Source organism: Ochotona princeps, chromosome 6 (assembly GCF_030435755.1).
Source record: "Ochotona princeps isolate mOchPri1 chromosome 6, mOchPri1.hap1, whole genome shotgun sequence".
Taxonomy (NCBI): domain Eukaryota; kingdom Metazoa; phylum Chordata; class Mammalia; order Lagomorpha; family Ochotonidae; genus Ochotona; species Ochotona princeps.
The window spans coordinates 668,312-685,461 of NC_080837.1; the positions used below are offsets into that span (position 1 = coordinate 668,312).

The window sequence follows — 17,150 nt, forward strand, 5'->3', positions numbered from 1 at the left end:
CTGAGACCTGGGGGTTTGGTTGGGAGAGTCCATATGATCTGTTTGGGTCAGATTGATTCACCAGTGCACATGGGAGTCCTGAGATGGACTGTAAGCATAGAACATTGCTGACTGACACACACCAGTCCACATGAAAGCTATGACTAAAGGACTGTCTGGCAGGGTTGGATCCCAGTACCTGACTAAGTGTTGGAACAGGAAGGAGTCAAAATAGGAAGGGTCATGACACCAACCAGCTCGAGACACCAACCAGGTCGGGGGTAGATTCTGCAGGGGATAAATGGGCCCAACCCTGTGGAAATACAAGTTCTGCTGATTAACTTAAGAGTTGGGGTAGAGATGGGCTGAGCTAGGAATGACTAGGATCTCAACGACACTCATGGGTGCTGGGGCTGGTGACAGAGTGGGCAGGTCCAGGCAGTAGCACCTGCATGTGTATCCTACCAGAGGGTATGAGGCAGGCTGGATCACAACATCCTCCAGTTCATGAATGCCAAGATGGAGTAGCAGACTCTGCAGGGCAAGAACCTAGCACCTCAAGAATCATGTAAGCTCTGGGTCGAGGAATGAATCGAGTGGGGGAACATGAGAAGCTGGAGAATCTATTGGGGGGTCACAGCTCCCACTGGTGAGCACATGTTTCAGGCCTGGGTGTTGGACAGCCTGAGCAGGGTAATTCCAACTGTTGGCTATGTAGGGGGGCGACCATGCAGGGCCAAGCCAATGTTACCTCACTGGCAAGGGCAAAATCCAGACTGGAGCACAGGTCAAGCTCAGCTAGGCTGTCACATATACCAGACTGCATGAGACTTAGAGGGGAGCAGACAGAGCAGGGCCAGGTTCCAACACCTGCCAGTGAGTGGAAGGAATAGGGGTAGGCTGGGTTAGGTCAGGCTATAGCATCCAAACACAAAGGTCATGACAGGTGAGGGACTAGGCCAAGCTGGGTCAGAGCCAGATGGGAGCTGTGTCTGTGTGTGCACCAGGCTAGACTGGGCTGAAATATCCAACAATAATAACCGGCTTGGGTTGAAAGCCAGTCAGGAAAGGCCATTCATTGTTCCTGCTAGATCAGGAGGTGGACTAACTAGGGTTGGCCCAGGGAACCATCCGTGTGTGTGCGAGATATAGCACTGGGAACGGTTCTGATGGACGAGCCTGGGAAACTCTTCCATCGGCACATAGTCCATGCAGGTGAGTGCAAAAACCACGATAGGGAGCAGCCCAGAAAGAGCCAGCAAATGGTACCCAAAGGCATACATTTGGTGCAGATCAGGGGCAAACCAAGGAGCACCAGTTCACATCACCCACTGGCAAATCCAAGCACTTAATGGAATGTGGGTCAGGCTGGGTCCTGTTGCAACACACGGCAGTACACATGAGGTCTGGACTGGGTGCCGGCTGGGCTTGCTAGGCTTTAGCCTCCACCAACCTGAGCTGGAATTGGGAACAGGGCTGTGCCAGGCTGGGGCGGACCAGGCTAGAGCGCCCACTGGCAAAAGCTGAGGTGAGGCAGGCCTTGCCAGACTGGGTCATGGCACCTAACCAGCACACGCAAGACCAAGTTGCGGGGAGAAGTAAAGCTGCTAGGGGGAATGTGAGAGCTCTCCTGCAGGAACACAACTCCCACTGGAGAGCGTGAGTTGGGATGGGGCCGACCAGATTGGGCAGGACTACAAAGCCTGTGGGCCTCATGTGAGCTAGATCAGGGAAAAGCCAAGCTGGACTGACTTCCTACTGGTGCAAACATAAATCAGAGTGGATGAAGGTTGGTTGGGCTTTGCTGCAACACCAACTGGCAGATGCTGGCACTGGGGGCTAATTCTGGTAAGCTAAACTGCAGAACCACATGCCCATTGGCATAGGAGAGCTAAATAGGATGTGGGATAGACTGGACCAGTATGCTGTACATACTGGCAAGCACAGGGACCAGGGCAGGGGGCGGCCCTGGTGGGAGTTATTGCAGGTTGCCCTGAGTAGGCTGCAGTTCCCACTGGTTTGCATGAGGGCCAAGTGTGTGGTGGGCAGAATCAGGCTGGGCTGCAACACCCTTTGCTTCATGTGGAAGATAGGGCTGGAAGCAGAACTGACCCAGCAATTGTAACCACCAGCATATGCACAACCTAATTCGGGTGACAGACTCTGCTGAACCCTGTACTGGCAAGAACACACAAGAATCAGGTCTGGGATCACCTCAGACAAAGTTTCTTCCAGGATCCCTCCAACTGAACTGCTGATCTCAGAAGCCCAACCATGAAGAGAAGTGCAGCTTCCATGGTCTGACCACGGAGTGCAAGTGTCAAAGCTGACCTGCCTCAGAGCCTCAGACCCAACACTAGACAGCATATCCAGGTGCACATGGAGGATATGGCAGTCCATCAGAGCCTGCAGAGGACACCCAGTACCACAACAGAGGAGAGAAGACAGAACAAACCAACCAACTAACCCAGCCATGTGTTGGCAGTGATTCTGGGGATTTCATTGTGCTTGGAATGGCGAGATCAGCAGAAATTCAGAACTGTTGGACTATCAAAACCACTTGAGCAGGACCCTCAGAGCATGCCTCATGTCAGCGACCTGGGATGGGTGGGAGGCTGGGTGGGGTTTCTCACCTTCTCTCTCTCCTTACCCCAGATCTAACAACAACGTGGAAACAAAGGTTTTACCCACTTTCCTGTAGCTCTTATCCCTTTGTGCCCTAATCAACTATGGAAAGTTTGTCAAAATAAAATAGAAATAAGTTTTACAAATCTGATCAAAATTCACAGCATGACCACTTGAGGAGCTAGAGAAAAAATATATAAGCAAAGCAGAAACGGAATTGGAAGAACACTTAAAGTACAAACTCCTAGAAAACTGTGGGTGTTTTACTAGCAAATGCTCACCATTGTGCATACAGATCAAAGAAATAAACAGCTTTACTGGCTTGGAATGCGAGAGGGCAAAATTTAAAGGTGGCGAGATAACCACAGATTTGGGGGATGAGTTAACCAAGGGAAGAAGCCAAGAACATAAGTCCCCAAATTTGCATTTAAACGTCAATGAAATGCTTGACAGAGGACTAAACCACATACATGCCGGAGAGCTCAAAAGACCAAAGAAAGAAGCACCACTGGAAACTGAAAGAAATGGAGAAACAGGTACTAATAATTGTGGCAGAACAAAACAAAACAAACAAACAAAAAAGCAAAAAGCCAACGCTGATTTTGGAACACGAGTCCAGCCAGTGAACTGCTTTGCTGAACAACAAAGCACTTTCCCAAACAATCCAACTCTATCCACTTGGGAAAAGATGTGATTTACAGGATGAAATTCAGAGTCATTGTGAAGAAGTCTGAATATATTACTCCAATACAGGTGGAAAAACAAGTAGAAATAAACCCAAGCTAATCCAGATATTCCAAGTAGCACAAAAGATTCTTACGTCATTCATAATTGACCTGAAGTCTTTGCATGAAGTTATAAAATAATGTACTTTACACAGACACTAAAAGAAAAGAAAAAACAAGCAAGAAAAACACAAATTTTAGAGTTAAAACTAAAAGGGAAATTCACTGGTTGGCTTAGACTAGACTGAAAAGAAAACAATGGAACTTGAAATTACACCAAGAGATACCTTAATGTCTTTATACTGGAGCAGTCTGGAAAGCAATCCAACATATACGTAATTGTAGTTTCACTCTGAAATGCATGTTGCAGAACAATGGTTAAAACTTTGTGAAAGACATCAATTCATAGATTCAAGATGGTGTGATAATGCCTAGTCATGACGGACACCAAGAAAACTTCTCCAAGCAAGGGACAAACTGCTGGAACACAAAGGTAAAAGACAAGACCCAGGAAGCAGCCAAAGCCAAAACAGCACATGGCATATCAAGTAGACCCATGTGCACATACGGCTACTCTCAGCACGATGAAAAGGAAAAGTACGCAAAATTGTAAAAGAAAATAACTTTCAATTTATGATTTTATATCCAGTGGAATTCTAGAGAAGGAAGTGGAAAGACATTTTAGGGAAAGCAAAGCTAACATAACTCCACTTACATGAACTTCCCAGGACAGACAAACTCACAGAGTCAGATGGCAGAGTGATTGCCAAAGACTGGGCTAGAGAAATGGATTTAGAATTTACAGTGTTAGGTGACATGAAAAAGATGCTGTAGATGGATAGTGGTGACAGCTGCAAATATGTGAGAACACATTTCAACCTACTCAACTGGACACTTACAAACGGCTAACACGGCACATTTTACGTACATGCTACAATTTTAAATGAGTTTCTCTTCCTTTCAATAGTACTTATACGTACACACAAACAACAGAGGCACACATGTCTCTTAAACTAGTTTTTAATTAACCAACTGGAATAAACGAAAATCTAAATAGCATTTGTAGGAGTTTGAAAACATGACAAATCACTGACAGCAGGAAGCATACAACTGTGAATTAATCAACACAAACGATATAGGATCATCAGTATAAATATATATGACTAAAAGGTACACATTATTAAAATACCTGCATCTTATTTTTGCTCTGTGCATTAGTGCTGCATATTAACCCCTGTTCAACAAGTCTCAGTGATTTCTGAATGGCTTCTCTGTGCAGAGAAGCCTGGCTTCGAGGGACTGGACCTCACCCTGGAATAAACCCATCCTCCAGGCTTTAGGAACAGTGACATTTCTGATGCAGCATGAACAGTGGCTCCCTGTGTACTGCTGACACTGTAAGCAAACACCAGAATAAAAGGAGAAACACAAAGGTAAGACTTGACATCAGATGACATCACTCCTGAGAGAGAGAGAGCAGAGTCCAGAAGAAATCACTCTTGGCAATTTGCATCACTGACTGAGCATCCCTAATCTTAAAAAGCCAAATCCAATGCATTCGAAGTCTCAAACTATGCAAATACTCCAAAATCACACACTTACAGTCCAAAGCACTTGGGACTAGGGATACTCAAATCTGTAACACCTGCAAGGGAAAAGAGGAGGATATAATTTTCATTTCCCATTTGTTAAGCTTCAGAAATCTTTTGGATAGCTACGAAAATTTACCTAACAGTGAGTGAAGTCTATGATCTTAAAAGGCAGAAAAGAGAGACCAGCTGGAAACTGGGGTGTCAAACCACAAAAAGTTGAGCCAGTCCGGGAGGACTGCAGAATGAGAAGGATGGGAGCCGGGGTGGAACACCGGGATGAGCTACAGGAAGCAGGAGAGAGCAGACACAGGGGGACAGCAAAGGACTCCAGAGCAAACCAACAGGAACGAATGGAAATCCCAGAAACAGATCACGGAGAGCAGTTCCACCAGCTGGCATGTACACATAGGCAGGTCATAAGACCTTCCACGAAAATTTCTTTCTGACGTCATGGCGGAAAGGCCACATGTAGTGTGAAAGGCAGCTTCCAAAGTGGCAGAAGACTCAAGGAAAGCACTGTATAAACACTAACTGGATTCAATGACAACTTAAGCTATTGCTACCTAAGACTTACAGGGTGTTTTTCAGTATAGACAGGCAGCGGAGCTGTTCCTAACAAACATAACTTTGAATAGTCTACTATATATCGTGCCCACACCTGTACGTCAGAGACACTCATGGAACTATTGAAATCCCTGTGGCCCAGTCAATGCTTCAGACAGTCCAGGTTTCATTTGTGTTCAAAAGCTGCCCGGCACCACACAACTGCAGAAACTTGAGAAAACTCTACTTGCATTTAGCATTACGATAACCATTTCTAATGCAGAGAATGGAGAATGGTCTTTTGCATATTAACACTGAAAAACTTGAGACAACATCAGATTTGTTGGCAAAAAAAAAGATGGTATTTAAGACTTCAGGGCCAGCCAGTCTTCTTTAGATGTGTCATGCTGTCTTCTCAGACCCCACCAAGTCACGTTACATGCGTGACACTTTTTTCAGCCAAATCTGCATCTAACGTGGAAGACTCTAGGGTCTTGTAACCTGCTTATATCTATCTGCCAACTTCATCTTATGCCCAGCTCCCTAAAGTTCAAATGGACCTACTTCAAATGTTTCATTTTATCTCATAGGCCCTAACAAGTTGTTAAAATACAGTGCAAAATAAAAAATATCTAAACACTCACCAGAGACGTGTACATTTTTCGCTCTTCTTGGAAACACATGGAGAACTCTGGAAGCATCCTTGGGAGAGAAGCAGAATGGACCATATCCATGAGAGACTGGTGTGGTGTGGTTCCAGATGTTCTTACCCAGAACTCAATACATGAGCTGGAACAAAGAACAGAAAAGCCTCTCTGTGGAATAACAATCTTTTAGGCCTCAAATCAAAGCAACAAATACCCCACTAGTGATACACACAAGCCTACAACTTGATCCAGTTTAGCTACATAACTGATTTGGGTTGCTTAAAACACCTATTACCTACTCATTCAACAAAAATGGTCATTCCCCAAACAATTAAGTAATTTAAACAACAGAAGAAACACACTCTTCACTAAAACTAATGTTAGAGAAATGTACTTGGATCAGAGAAACCACAGATTCTTATTAATACAGAGAAACCACCCAGGAATCCAAGTGAGTCTTTCTATTACAACTCTTCCCGAAGAAAAACCCGCTGCAACCCAACAGCACCTGCTCACATCTAGACACACTCTGCCTTGATGGCACTCACGGTCACAGCTCTGAGTGCTCACACAGTGGTCTCACACTGGGCTTCGCTGCCAGTGAGACATTAGCCTTCTGGGACACACACTAAGACGTCAGTGCTGGCACTGTGAATGCAGCAGCCAGCAGAGACTGCCAGAAGCAGCCTTAATCTATCAGGATCAGCCTAGGCACCAGAACACTAACACTTCAGTTAGTCATCCCAATTGCCCAGCCATGCCCACCCCAAAATGTGGAGCCACAGATCTATAGTGAAGACTGGATTTTCTTTGGTCAGTAGTCTGAGTTGGTTCACTTTATAGTAAATGCTGACACATCTCAACACACAAAACCTGACACTTGTTTTCTTTTACAGAAACATCAGAACGATAAATGTGGGAGTCAACACCATGGTATAGTAGGCTAAGCTTCCACATGTCTTGCCTGCTCTGCTTCCTATCCAGTTCCCTGGTTATGGGCTGGGAAAGCAATGGTGCATGTTGGAAGTCCTTGGGCCTTTGCACCCACATGGGAGATCTAGAGGGGGCTTCTGGCTTGGGACTTGCTCAGCTCCAGCTGTTGTGGGCATGTGTGGAGTGAACCAGTAAATGGAAGGTCTCCAACTCTTTCTTTCAAATAAACAATAAATCAATACATTGGGGCCCAGCACCATAGAGAAGTAGTTAAAGTCCTGGCCTTGAATGTTCCAGGATCTCATAGGGGCCCCAGTTCTAGTCACAGCTGCCCTGCTTCCCATCCAGCTCCTTGCCTTGTGGCCTGGGAAAGTGTCCCAAACCCTAGGGACCCTGCACCTGTGTGGGAGACCCAGAAGCAGTTCCTGGCTCCAGGATTCCGGTTTTCTTACCTCCAGCTGTTGCAGAAGCTTGGGGGAGGGAACCATTGGATGGAAGATATTCCTCTCTGTCTCTCCTCCTCTCTCTTTATCCACCTTTCCAATAAAAATAAGTAAACCTTCAAAGAAAAAAAAAATCAATAAATTGAAATTCCTCTTAAATGGCAGAAGAGCCTGGCAAGCTTTCCCTTAACTACTACAAACACAGCCAGCATAGAGAGAACATTAGTAACAGATTCCAAGAGGCCAAATTTTGCGGTAGCTGATCTGAGAAGACTCTGCCTCCAGACACAACCAGGGAAGACTGAATGCTTGGAAGTGAATTCTATACCCTGGAGAGCGCTCCTCCTGACAGGCAGGCCCTGTATCCCTCCACACCTCTAAAGTAGGTCACATTTCTAGGTCCCTGCCTATTCCACTTAGTCACCCGCATCCCCCATTATGACAACTGGCCTCAATCTTCCAGGTCGCTCAGTCTTTGACATGTCTCGGGATTAACAATTGCGTGGGCCGTGCAACGCTGGCATCTCCACCTTTCTGAGTGCCCATTCTGCCTCTTCTGTGGAGCCAGTGAAGGTTCAGACCCCAGGGATGTTCCTTCCGGGTGGGGGGGATTTCTAACTACAGGTGCACCCACTCGGTCACACCTTCGTTACCCCAAATAAGACAGGACCAACTTTCACTTTGCACCCGTTCTCTGGGAACCCACCGACCTTGGAAAGTAACTCTACAGCAAATCGCGCTCCAGCAGACTCCCCATTGCACCAGGAACTTCACCAACACAACTGCCCCTTGGGGAGACCCGCCTGCAACGCGGCTCCCTGGCCTGCCGCGCCCCTGCAGAGGCCGCACAGCAGCGGCGGGGCTGGCACTGCACGCTCTCCCGCCCCAGCCACCTCGCAGCCTGCGGACACAGCTCCCCCAAGTCGGCCGGGCCCACCGACCTGCCCTCCGCAGTCTCCTGACCCGATCCTCACAGGGCGCAGCCGCGGGAACCTCGCCCCGAGCGCCCCACCTGAGGAGCCCACGGCTGCCGGCCAGGAAGCGCAGCCCGACAGCCCCGCACCTCCCTGCGCCCACACGCCCCTCACCAGGGCCTCCCTCCTCACTGGCGCACGATCCTGGGACCACAACAGAGGCCAACCCCAGGACCGCCCAGCAGCCCAGGAAGCGGGAGGATTTCCAAACCGGAGATGGCAGGAGTGGGCGGTGCGGCACATGCGCAGAAGGACCCGGCAGACGCTTTCCGCGGCCGGGAGCTGGTGCCGTCATCGGGAAAGACTACATTTCCCACAAGGCTCTGCGCCCGTTCTGAAGGACCCTGAGGAGGAGGCGGTCTGGGCTTTCCTGGTTGGCGAGGTGGAATCATCCTGTCATTCATGTGGCGAGGTGTGGAATTCTAGCTCTTTGTTAACTCCTGTTGCCACAGCTTGGGTTTTTGTGGTGAAAATAGGGAATTGGGTGGATTGTTTCAGTAGCTTTTGTTTTTCATTTCTCATGTATGCATGCTGGCAAACAAAATGTCTCTTCACTATGTCTTGGAGACAGGCCACTTTCTTTGAAACTAGTCACTAGGCCACTCCATGCTCTGTCGCAGCCAAGGTTTCTTTGCCAACTTGTGCATGACTGTTGTACAAGAGAGCAAGGACAACTTAGTGTCTTCCAAACTATCTTTCTAAGTGTGTCTCAGTGTCCTTGTGGCTGCGGCTCTTTTCCCTGATCTGCCAGTTCCTGCTCCCTAACCCTTTTCATCTCCTGTGTTGAACAATGGTGCAATTTTGCATCTGTGAAACCAACTTCCAGTGGCTGGTCTCTATTCGTTCTCTGTACTAAAGATGACACACGCCTCATTTCCCACTCCTCTCTTGCTGCCACAAAGCAAAACAAAACAAACACACACACGCACACACACACACTGCCAGGAATAATTCACTGGTTCATTTTAAACTGCTGGCTTTTTTTTTTTTTTTGCCACCAAGAAGGCTCCTTGTAGGGCCATTTTCCCTAAATTCTCTCTTTTTTTTTGCATTCTTGCAAAAGTGAGGTTCTAGTCATTGTGATCCAAAAGGTTCTGATTTTCTCACCTGACAGGTTGTGATCGCTTCTCTGTCCACTTATTTTGGTCCCTTTGTTTTAAAAGTGATGGGGCCAATGTATACTTTGTTAATCTCCATTTGTGATCAGCAGTGCTTTCCAGTGTAGGTGTTAAGACATAAGAGAATAGTCAAGAAAACTATGCTTTTTCTTTTTTTTTAATGTTGTGAACTGCTGAGTTGTTCTTTTTATCATGGGCATTTAAAATAATCTTCATCCACAGTTTGATTTTCTGAATATATTTGTAATTATAATTAGAGAACTATGTCTTTCAGCAAGATTTGTTGACTGTGGACTTACATGCTTTGCCTTCTAGCTTGAAAGATTTTCCTGAGGGCCTGGCATGATAGCTTAGTGGTTAGGGTCCTCACTTTGCAGGTGTGCTGGGATCCCATATGGTCATCAGTTCTAATCCTGGGCTGTTGTGGTTACCTGGGGAGTGAATCATCGGATGGAGAATCTTTCTCTCTGTCTCTCCTCCTCGCTGTATATCCACCTTTCAAATAAAAATCAATAAATCTTTAAAGAAATTTTTTTTCATTAGTAATTTACAACTGTGTAAAAATTATTTATCCGTTTACTATTTAATTCCTCCAAAGCAAAAACACGTTAAAGTGAAGTTCTGTTGTGCTTTAAAGTCACTTCCCTCTTCATGTAGAGGTGTTCAGGACTGAAACAGTCACAGCCAGCTAAAAAAGAAGGAGAAAAGTATAAACAGGTGCTGTTGCTCTACCCAAGCTGGCAGGATCAACCAAAGGTCAGTTCTTTAAAAGTGAGAAGACAGGTTCAGGCCAGCTAAACATTGAACAGTCAGACATTGCCAGGCCAAACTAGAGATTTAACAAGGGAGTTCTACCCAAATAAAAACAGCGTTTTAAAAAGGAGAATTAGGGATGATCAGAGATGGATCACACGGTGGATCCAAATAGTATACAGCTGAATGTCTCCTCACAGCTGACACTGCAGAAGTCCAGGATTCTAGGGAATTGTGTAGGTTATACTAGTTAGTTCTGGAAACCCACGGCCTATACCCTACAGACTATGCAGGGAAAATCCAGAAGACTAAGGAACAATACACATGAGCTTTTTCTGGAGTGGGAAGAAAGAAGCAGAGATACCTGTTATACCCTTTGGAGGGCAGAGATCTCTGCCATGTCTCCTGTATTGTTGCTCCAATGGGAAACTGACCCTTATGAAAACTGGCATATTTGAGCCTAATCCATTCACACACCGGCAAGATCAATCACCACTTTTGATTTAGAGCACTCACTCTAATCCTATAACCTTGAAGTCAGTAATTCACTTGAACAGCCACCAGTTCTGTCCCTAGGTGTTTTTTGAAAGCTGAGAACAGACATTCTTGGAACACCAGATATTCTAGGTCACATGTCCAACCTTTGATGAGCACATGTTATGTATTTTTATGGACCAGAGCAGTCTTTTGAAACAGATATAGTGGTGCACACATGGGCTCCTCCTGCTCATGCTCATTCAACAGCGGCAGAGATGACTCCAGATTGGGCTGCCCAGGCACCAGTGGCACTGGGCAAAGCCCAAAGGCCACCTGGCAGCATCATGCCCTAGGCACTTGAACGTGTGGTATACATCGCGTATAGGCTATGACACAAGTGAGACTGAGCAGGAATTCGGGGTTCATGTCCAGGAGAGGAATGACTTACTGGGGGACATCTACAGACAAGGCCACTGTACTTTCAGGTGAGCGAGGGTGCTGAGACCAAGTAGTTTGGAGGGGGGAACGGGAAGACCTTTAAAGATCAGTCTGAAGAATCCAAAACGTGAGCCTAAAATGTTTTAGAAGCTTTACACCAAACTCTGTAAATGCTAACAATTTATTTGGCTGTTTGACATCAAATAAAACCCTCTGGTGGGGTTGCAAGTGTATCTGAAAGTTGTCTGTTAAGAGGAGGAGAAAAAATACAAACAAAACATAATTTTTGCTGCTAGAACATGTTCATTAAAATATGCCATCTTTTTTTTTTTAAAGATTTTTATTATTATTGGAAAGCCGGATATACAGAGAGGAGAAGAGACAGAGAGGAAGATCTTCCATCCGATGATTCACTCCCCAAGTGAGCTGCAACGGGCCAGCACGTGCCAATCCGAAGCCGGGAACCAGGAACTTCTTCCGGGTCTCCCATGCAGGTGCAGGGTCCCAAAGGTTTGGGCTGTCCTCAACTGCTTTCCCAGGCCACAAGCAGGGAGCTGGATGGGAAGTGGAGCTGCCGGGATTAGAACCAGCGCCCATATGGGATCCCGACGCTTTCAAGGCGAGGACCTTAGCCATTAGGCCATGCCGCCGGGCCCAAAATATGCCATCTTTCATAAGCTGCTCTTGTGGCATACTAAGTGTCAGAGCTGATTAACCACATACATTGCTCCACTGACATTTCTGAAATCAAAAGTTATCAAAATCTCTTAATATTCTAGTTATGAATATGCTCATAGATGTTAGAAGAAACGGAACAATAAAATCTTTTCTTGGAGAGCCATTAAAATTTAGAGTGTACCATGAGAAATACCTCTCATGGAAAATAGAAAATGTGTTGATTGCCCCCAGAAAACCAGATCGAGGGAGTCAAGGCCCCCTTGTGCTGTTCGTATGTTCCAGCCCTGGTCTTTCTTCTCTACCCTGGTCGTTGGACCCCTGGGGCTCACCACAGGAATCCCTTGACAGATTATTTCATATGCAGTTTGGCAGAGGGAAGGCAGAGGACTGCAGGGTGCAGAGCTGTGTCAGAATACATCTTTCCATTCCTTCTAGCCTTTAGAGTCGCATCATTGGCAGCATGATTTTTAAGTTTTTTTTTTTTTTTATCTCCAAATTCTGTGCATGCACAATCATTAGCTGGAGTAGTTTTAGCATTCAGACCGCTTCGCTCTGGTTTTATAAGGAGTGCGATTTAGATCACGGCTGTCGTCACTGAATGGAACTGCTAGTCCTACCTTGGTGTTGCTGAATCCGCACTTGCAGGAGATGCAGTGGATGCTCACGAAAATGAATCAGCTTGTTTACTGTTGTGGGAGTTGTCATAAGAATTCCTGCCATTTGTGATTTGCTTATTTGGCTTCTTGCTGAGTAAGTGGTGCCTTGCGGGAGGGGAGAGTGGTGCGGTGTTGAAGAAAATGTCTCTCCGTTCATCTCAGTTGACTGGTTTGCTCTGAGCTCATCAGTGCTGCAGCGACAGCTTTTGAGTTGGTTTAGATCTGTGTTGAGCTGAGAGAATTTGAGTGCACCTTGGCTAAGCTCCTGGAGCAGCCTGTGTCCTGGCAGCAGTGTGTTCTGAGGGCTCTGTGCTTGAGAGGATATAGATACGGGATCCCAGGGCTCCTGAGTTCCTATGTTGCTGTGGAATGCTACAAGATAACTAATGAACTAAATATATAAATTAAGAACCTTTGCCGGTTAAGAATGGTTTGGCAGATCGGTGGGAAAAAAGGTGCTTTTCTGGAAAAAGCTTGTGTGAAAAGAGTCCAACAATGTTTTGTATTTTTCATTGCTTTGGAAATGGCTATTTATAAGACTTACACCAACTGAACTTTTATGTATAAAATAGCACCATGTGACTTTTTAGAGGTCAGCTTTAAACTTTATTTTTGGTTTGTGGATTTAGAAGGTAAGGTGGGGCCCGGCGGTGTGGCCTAGTGGCTAAAGTCCTCGCCTTGAACGCCCCAGGATCCCATATGGGCGCCGGTTCTAATCCCGGCAGCTCCACTTCCCATCCAGCTCCCTGCTTGTGGCCTGGGAAAGCAGTCGAGGACGGCCCAATGCATTGGGACACTGCACCTGCGTGGGAGACCCGGAAGAGGTTCCAGGTTCCCAGCTTCAGATCAGCGCACATTGGCCGTTGCGGCTCACTTGGGGAGTGAATCATCGGACGGAAGATCTTCCTCTCTGTCTCTCCTCCTCTCTGTATATCTGACTTTGTAATAAAATAAATGAATCTTTAAAAAAAAAAAAGAAGAATGTGGATGGTTTGATTGGGAGCACATGAGCTGTGTCTAAGGAGCGAGACTTGTGGTGTCTGAGGCCAGGGGAATAAATGGCCCAGTCACCCAGAGAAGCAGTGTGCTGGCAAAGGGAGCTGTCTGGCTGAAGGGAAGGGGGGATTCTCTTGCCGGTGGACATGTGTAAGAAAGTCTAGGGTGTATTCAGGTGCACAGGTTGGGAGGTTCTGCCTTGGGAATTCTTAGGCTGTAAATGCTGACAGGCCCAGGATGCAGAGAAAGGAAGGAGAGTGTGTGGAGAGCCGGCAGCCGGAGCCGGAGAGCGTTAACAATGCTTGGCCAAGGGTGGGTGGGAGAGGAGAAATGTAGGAGAGGTTTTGCTTTGCTTCATTTCTTCTCTGGACTTTACTTCCTTTGGATGACATTTTACTGAGTGAGTGAGGCCCTTGTAGGATTTTCCAGTGACAGTGTACTTGAACAACAAAAGATGTGACATTCACGTCCCTCTGCGGTGGCATTGTCGGTGTGTTATGAGAAAAGCACTTTGGGAGGAAGTAACCGGCTGTCAGCGAAGGCCCCGCTGCTGGGTTTCTCTGTGACTTTTGTCCAAGAGTGTGATCCCCCGATGGCTTTACTGTGTGTTTGCACTTCACCATGGTCTCTTGATCTTCTTGGGTCTGCCATCCCAGGCCTTGAAGGACAGTGTAGGGTCCATTCTTCTCCTGCCAGCGGATCATCTTCCCCTGACAGACCTCCAAGAGGGCAGGAGTGTGCTGTGCTGTGTTACACTTTTTTTTTTTCTATTGCAAAGTCAGATATACAGAGAGGAGGAGAGACAGACAGGAAGATCTTCTGTCCAATGATTCACTCTGCTAGTGACTGCAATGGTCAGTGCTGCACCGATCCGAAGTCAGGAGCCAGGAACTTTCCTCCAGGTCTCCCATGTTTGGGTGCAGGTTCACAAGGCATTGGTCCATGCTCGACTGCTTTCCCAGGCCACAAGCAGGGAGCTGGATGGGATTAGAATTGGAATACCTATGGGATCCAGGCAAGTTCAAGGCGAGAACTTTAGCTGCTAGGCCACCATGATGGGCCCTGCTGTGTTACACCTAAGGAATGTATGCCAGGGCTGTCCAGCCCCTCTTGCATGGTAGGCCCTCTGCAGGACACAGCTGCATTGCATGTTGCATGCTAGTCTATCAGCATGTGGCATTTGAGGCACCTGCAAGAGCCTCTGCCGAGTGGGTGTACATCAGGAAGTTGGCCCGGTGCCTGATGTTGAGTATTGTCTACCTGGAACAGTTTGTGTCTGCTTTAAAAACTGAACAACTGTTAGAGCATTAGTTGAGGGGGAGAGACAGAGAGTGCGAGTGAGCTTCCATCTGTTATTTCGCTCATAAAATCTCAAGAGCTGAGCAGGCCAAACCAAAGAGCCAATGTTTCCATCTGGGTCTCCTGTGTGGTTGACAAGGACCCAAGTACTTGAGCCATCCCCTGCTGCCTCCTGAGGTGAGCAGTAGCAGGAATTTAATAAACCAGACTAGAACCTAGGCATTTGGACCAGGGATGTGAGTGTTCCTAAGTCGATGGCTTAGCCAGCTCTGTCTTAATGGCTTTGGCCTAAGGGAAGACTGCTGGAGATTGGATTTGAGCTTGGAACAGTGATGGGCAGAGGGGGGCACAATTTTTCTTTTAAGGGTTTATTTTATTTTTATTTGAAAGGCAGAGTTAGGAAGAGAGTGGGAGAGACAGTTTCTCTATCTACTGGTTCTTTCTTCAAAGCACCACACTGGCCAGAGCTGGGGTGGTCTGAAGCCATGGGCCTGGAGATTGTTCTGCTTTTCTCACATCAGTGCAGGGGCCCAAGGACTTGGACCATCCTCCACAGCTTTCCTAGGCCTCTAGCATGCAGCTGAATGGGAAGTGGTGCTACCAGGTTGGGACTTGAACTGGTCTTCATGTGGGATACTGGTAGCACTAGCCCCAATTGGAGATATATATATATATATTTGAAAGGCAGATTTGATGGAGAGAGATGGAGATGTCTTTGATCCACTGCTTCACTCCCCAGATGGGCACAATGGCTAGAGCTGAGCTGATGGAAGCTGAGAGCCAGGAACTTCCTCTGTGTCTCCACTGTGGGTACAGGGTCCCAAGGACTTGGGCCATTCTCTGCTGCCTTCCTATGCCGTGATCTGAGAACTAGATGAGAAGTGGAGCAGCTGGGACATGAACTGGGGCCCATCTACAATGCTGGCACCACAGGGTGGAGAATAAGCTTGCCGCACTGCTGAGCTAATGGGGCCAGTTTAAATGTTCCATGTTTAGTTAATCACTCAGCTACATGTCGCTGTGAAGTTGTATGTGTGTGCGGGTATACGCCATGAAGGCCCAAATTCCGGCGTTCAGCTCTGCTCTGTTTAGCCATGGACATGAATAGAGTAACTTACAGCCAGTGCTTGATTAATACCTAGACAGTGGGCCTGGCGTGATAGCATAGAGGCTAAATCTTCACCTTGCATTCACTGGGATCCTATATGGGCATCAGTTGTGTTCCAGCTGCTCTACTTCCCATCCAGCTTCATGCCTTTGGCCTGGGAGAGCAATTTAAGATTGCCCAAAGCCTTGGGACACTGCACCCATGTAGGAGACCCAGAGGAGGCTCCTGTGTCTTTCCTTCAGGTTGGCTTAACTCTGGCCATTGTGGCCACTTGGGAAGTGAACCAGCTGATGGAAGATCTTTCTCTTTGTATCTCCTCCTCTTTGTATTTCTGCCTTTCCAATAATAATAATCATAATGATGATCTTTAAAAAAGCAAAACAAAACAAAACCCTACACTGTGTTACTGGGCATCATTGAATGTTTGTTACCAGGGACTGTTAGAAATGTGCATTGGATTCAGAAAGAAGTAGTTTTTGTTGCTGTTTAATTGTTAGAGACGAAGAACCAGTAAGAGTGAAAAAAGAGAAAGGTATAGGACAGATTATCTTTCTTTTTGTTGAGGATCAGGCATGTACCATTTGGCATGTGGAAGTCCTTTTAGTGCATTTGTATTGATTCCATTTACTGAAAGCTTAGATTTTGTGAAATTGGGCAAAGTGATTTACTGTCATTCCCCCCTGAAACCAATATTCCAGTTCTTTTTTTGTGTCAAAATGTCAGTGCTTGTAAAAGAGGTAGTTGTGCAGTCCTATCTGACCATTAGGGAAGCAGTTACAGTGTGAGTGAACACATTTACATTTAGTATGATAGTGTTATGTCCGGGTGCTGTAAGAAGTTTGTAGAAAATGCATACTATATAAAAGCTGTACAAGGATTTAAAATTCTTATGCATCAGAATAAATTTAGCTTTTAATTCCATTTTCCCACAACCTTCTAAGTATCTTCATATTAGGCAAATATAATAAAATTACAATTTATAGAAAATAAAATCGATGCTAATTAAAGAAGTATGAGTTAAAGACTGAGTACTATGTATCAAGTTTATTCGGGTTCTTATTGTAGAGGCTCTTGGCAAGTGAATGAGTTGAAGAAGAAGATGGAGCAAGCAAGTAGATTAGGAGCTGAAGATCGTTATAAAGATGTTTTTTGACCCAAAGCTTTCA

The 17,150-nt window shown here is 46.3% G+C and overlaps 1 protein-coding gene across 1 annotated transcript in view; it reads right to left on the reverse strand.

The window, feature by feature from the left end:
• LOC101517625 (zinc finger protein 717-like) overlaps positions 1-6,255 on the reverse strand; it is a 38,118-nt gene extending 31,863 nt beyond the window's left edge. The window contains exon 1 of the mRNA XM_058665420.1: positions 6,109-6,255. Within this exon, the coding sequence (XP_058521403.1) occupies positions 6,109-6,198 (90 nt within the window). The 5' untranslated portion in view covers positions 6,199-6,255. The remainder of the gene's footprint in view (positions 1-6,108) is intronic.
• Positions 6,256-17,150: the final 10,895 nt, after the last annotated feature.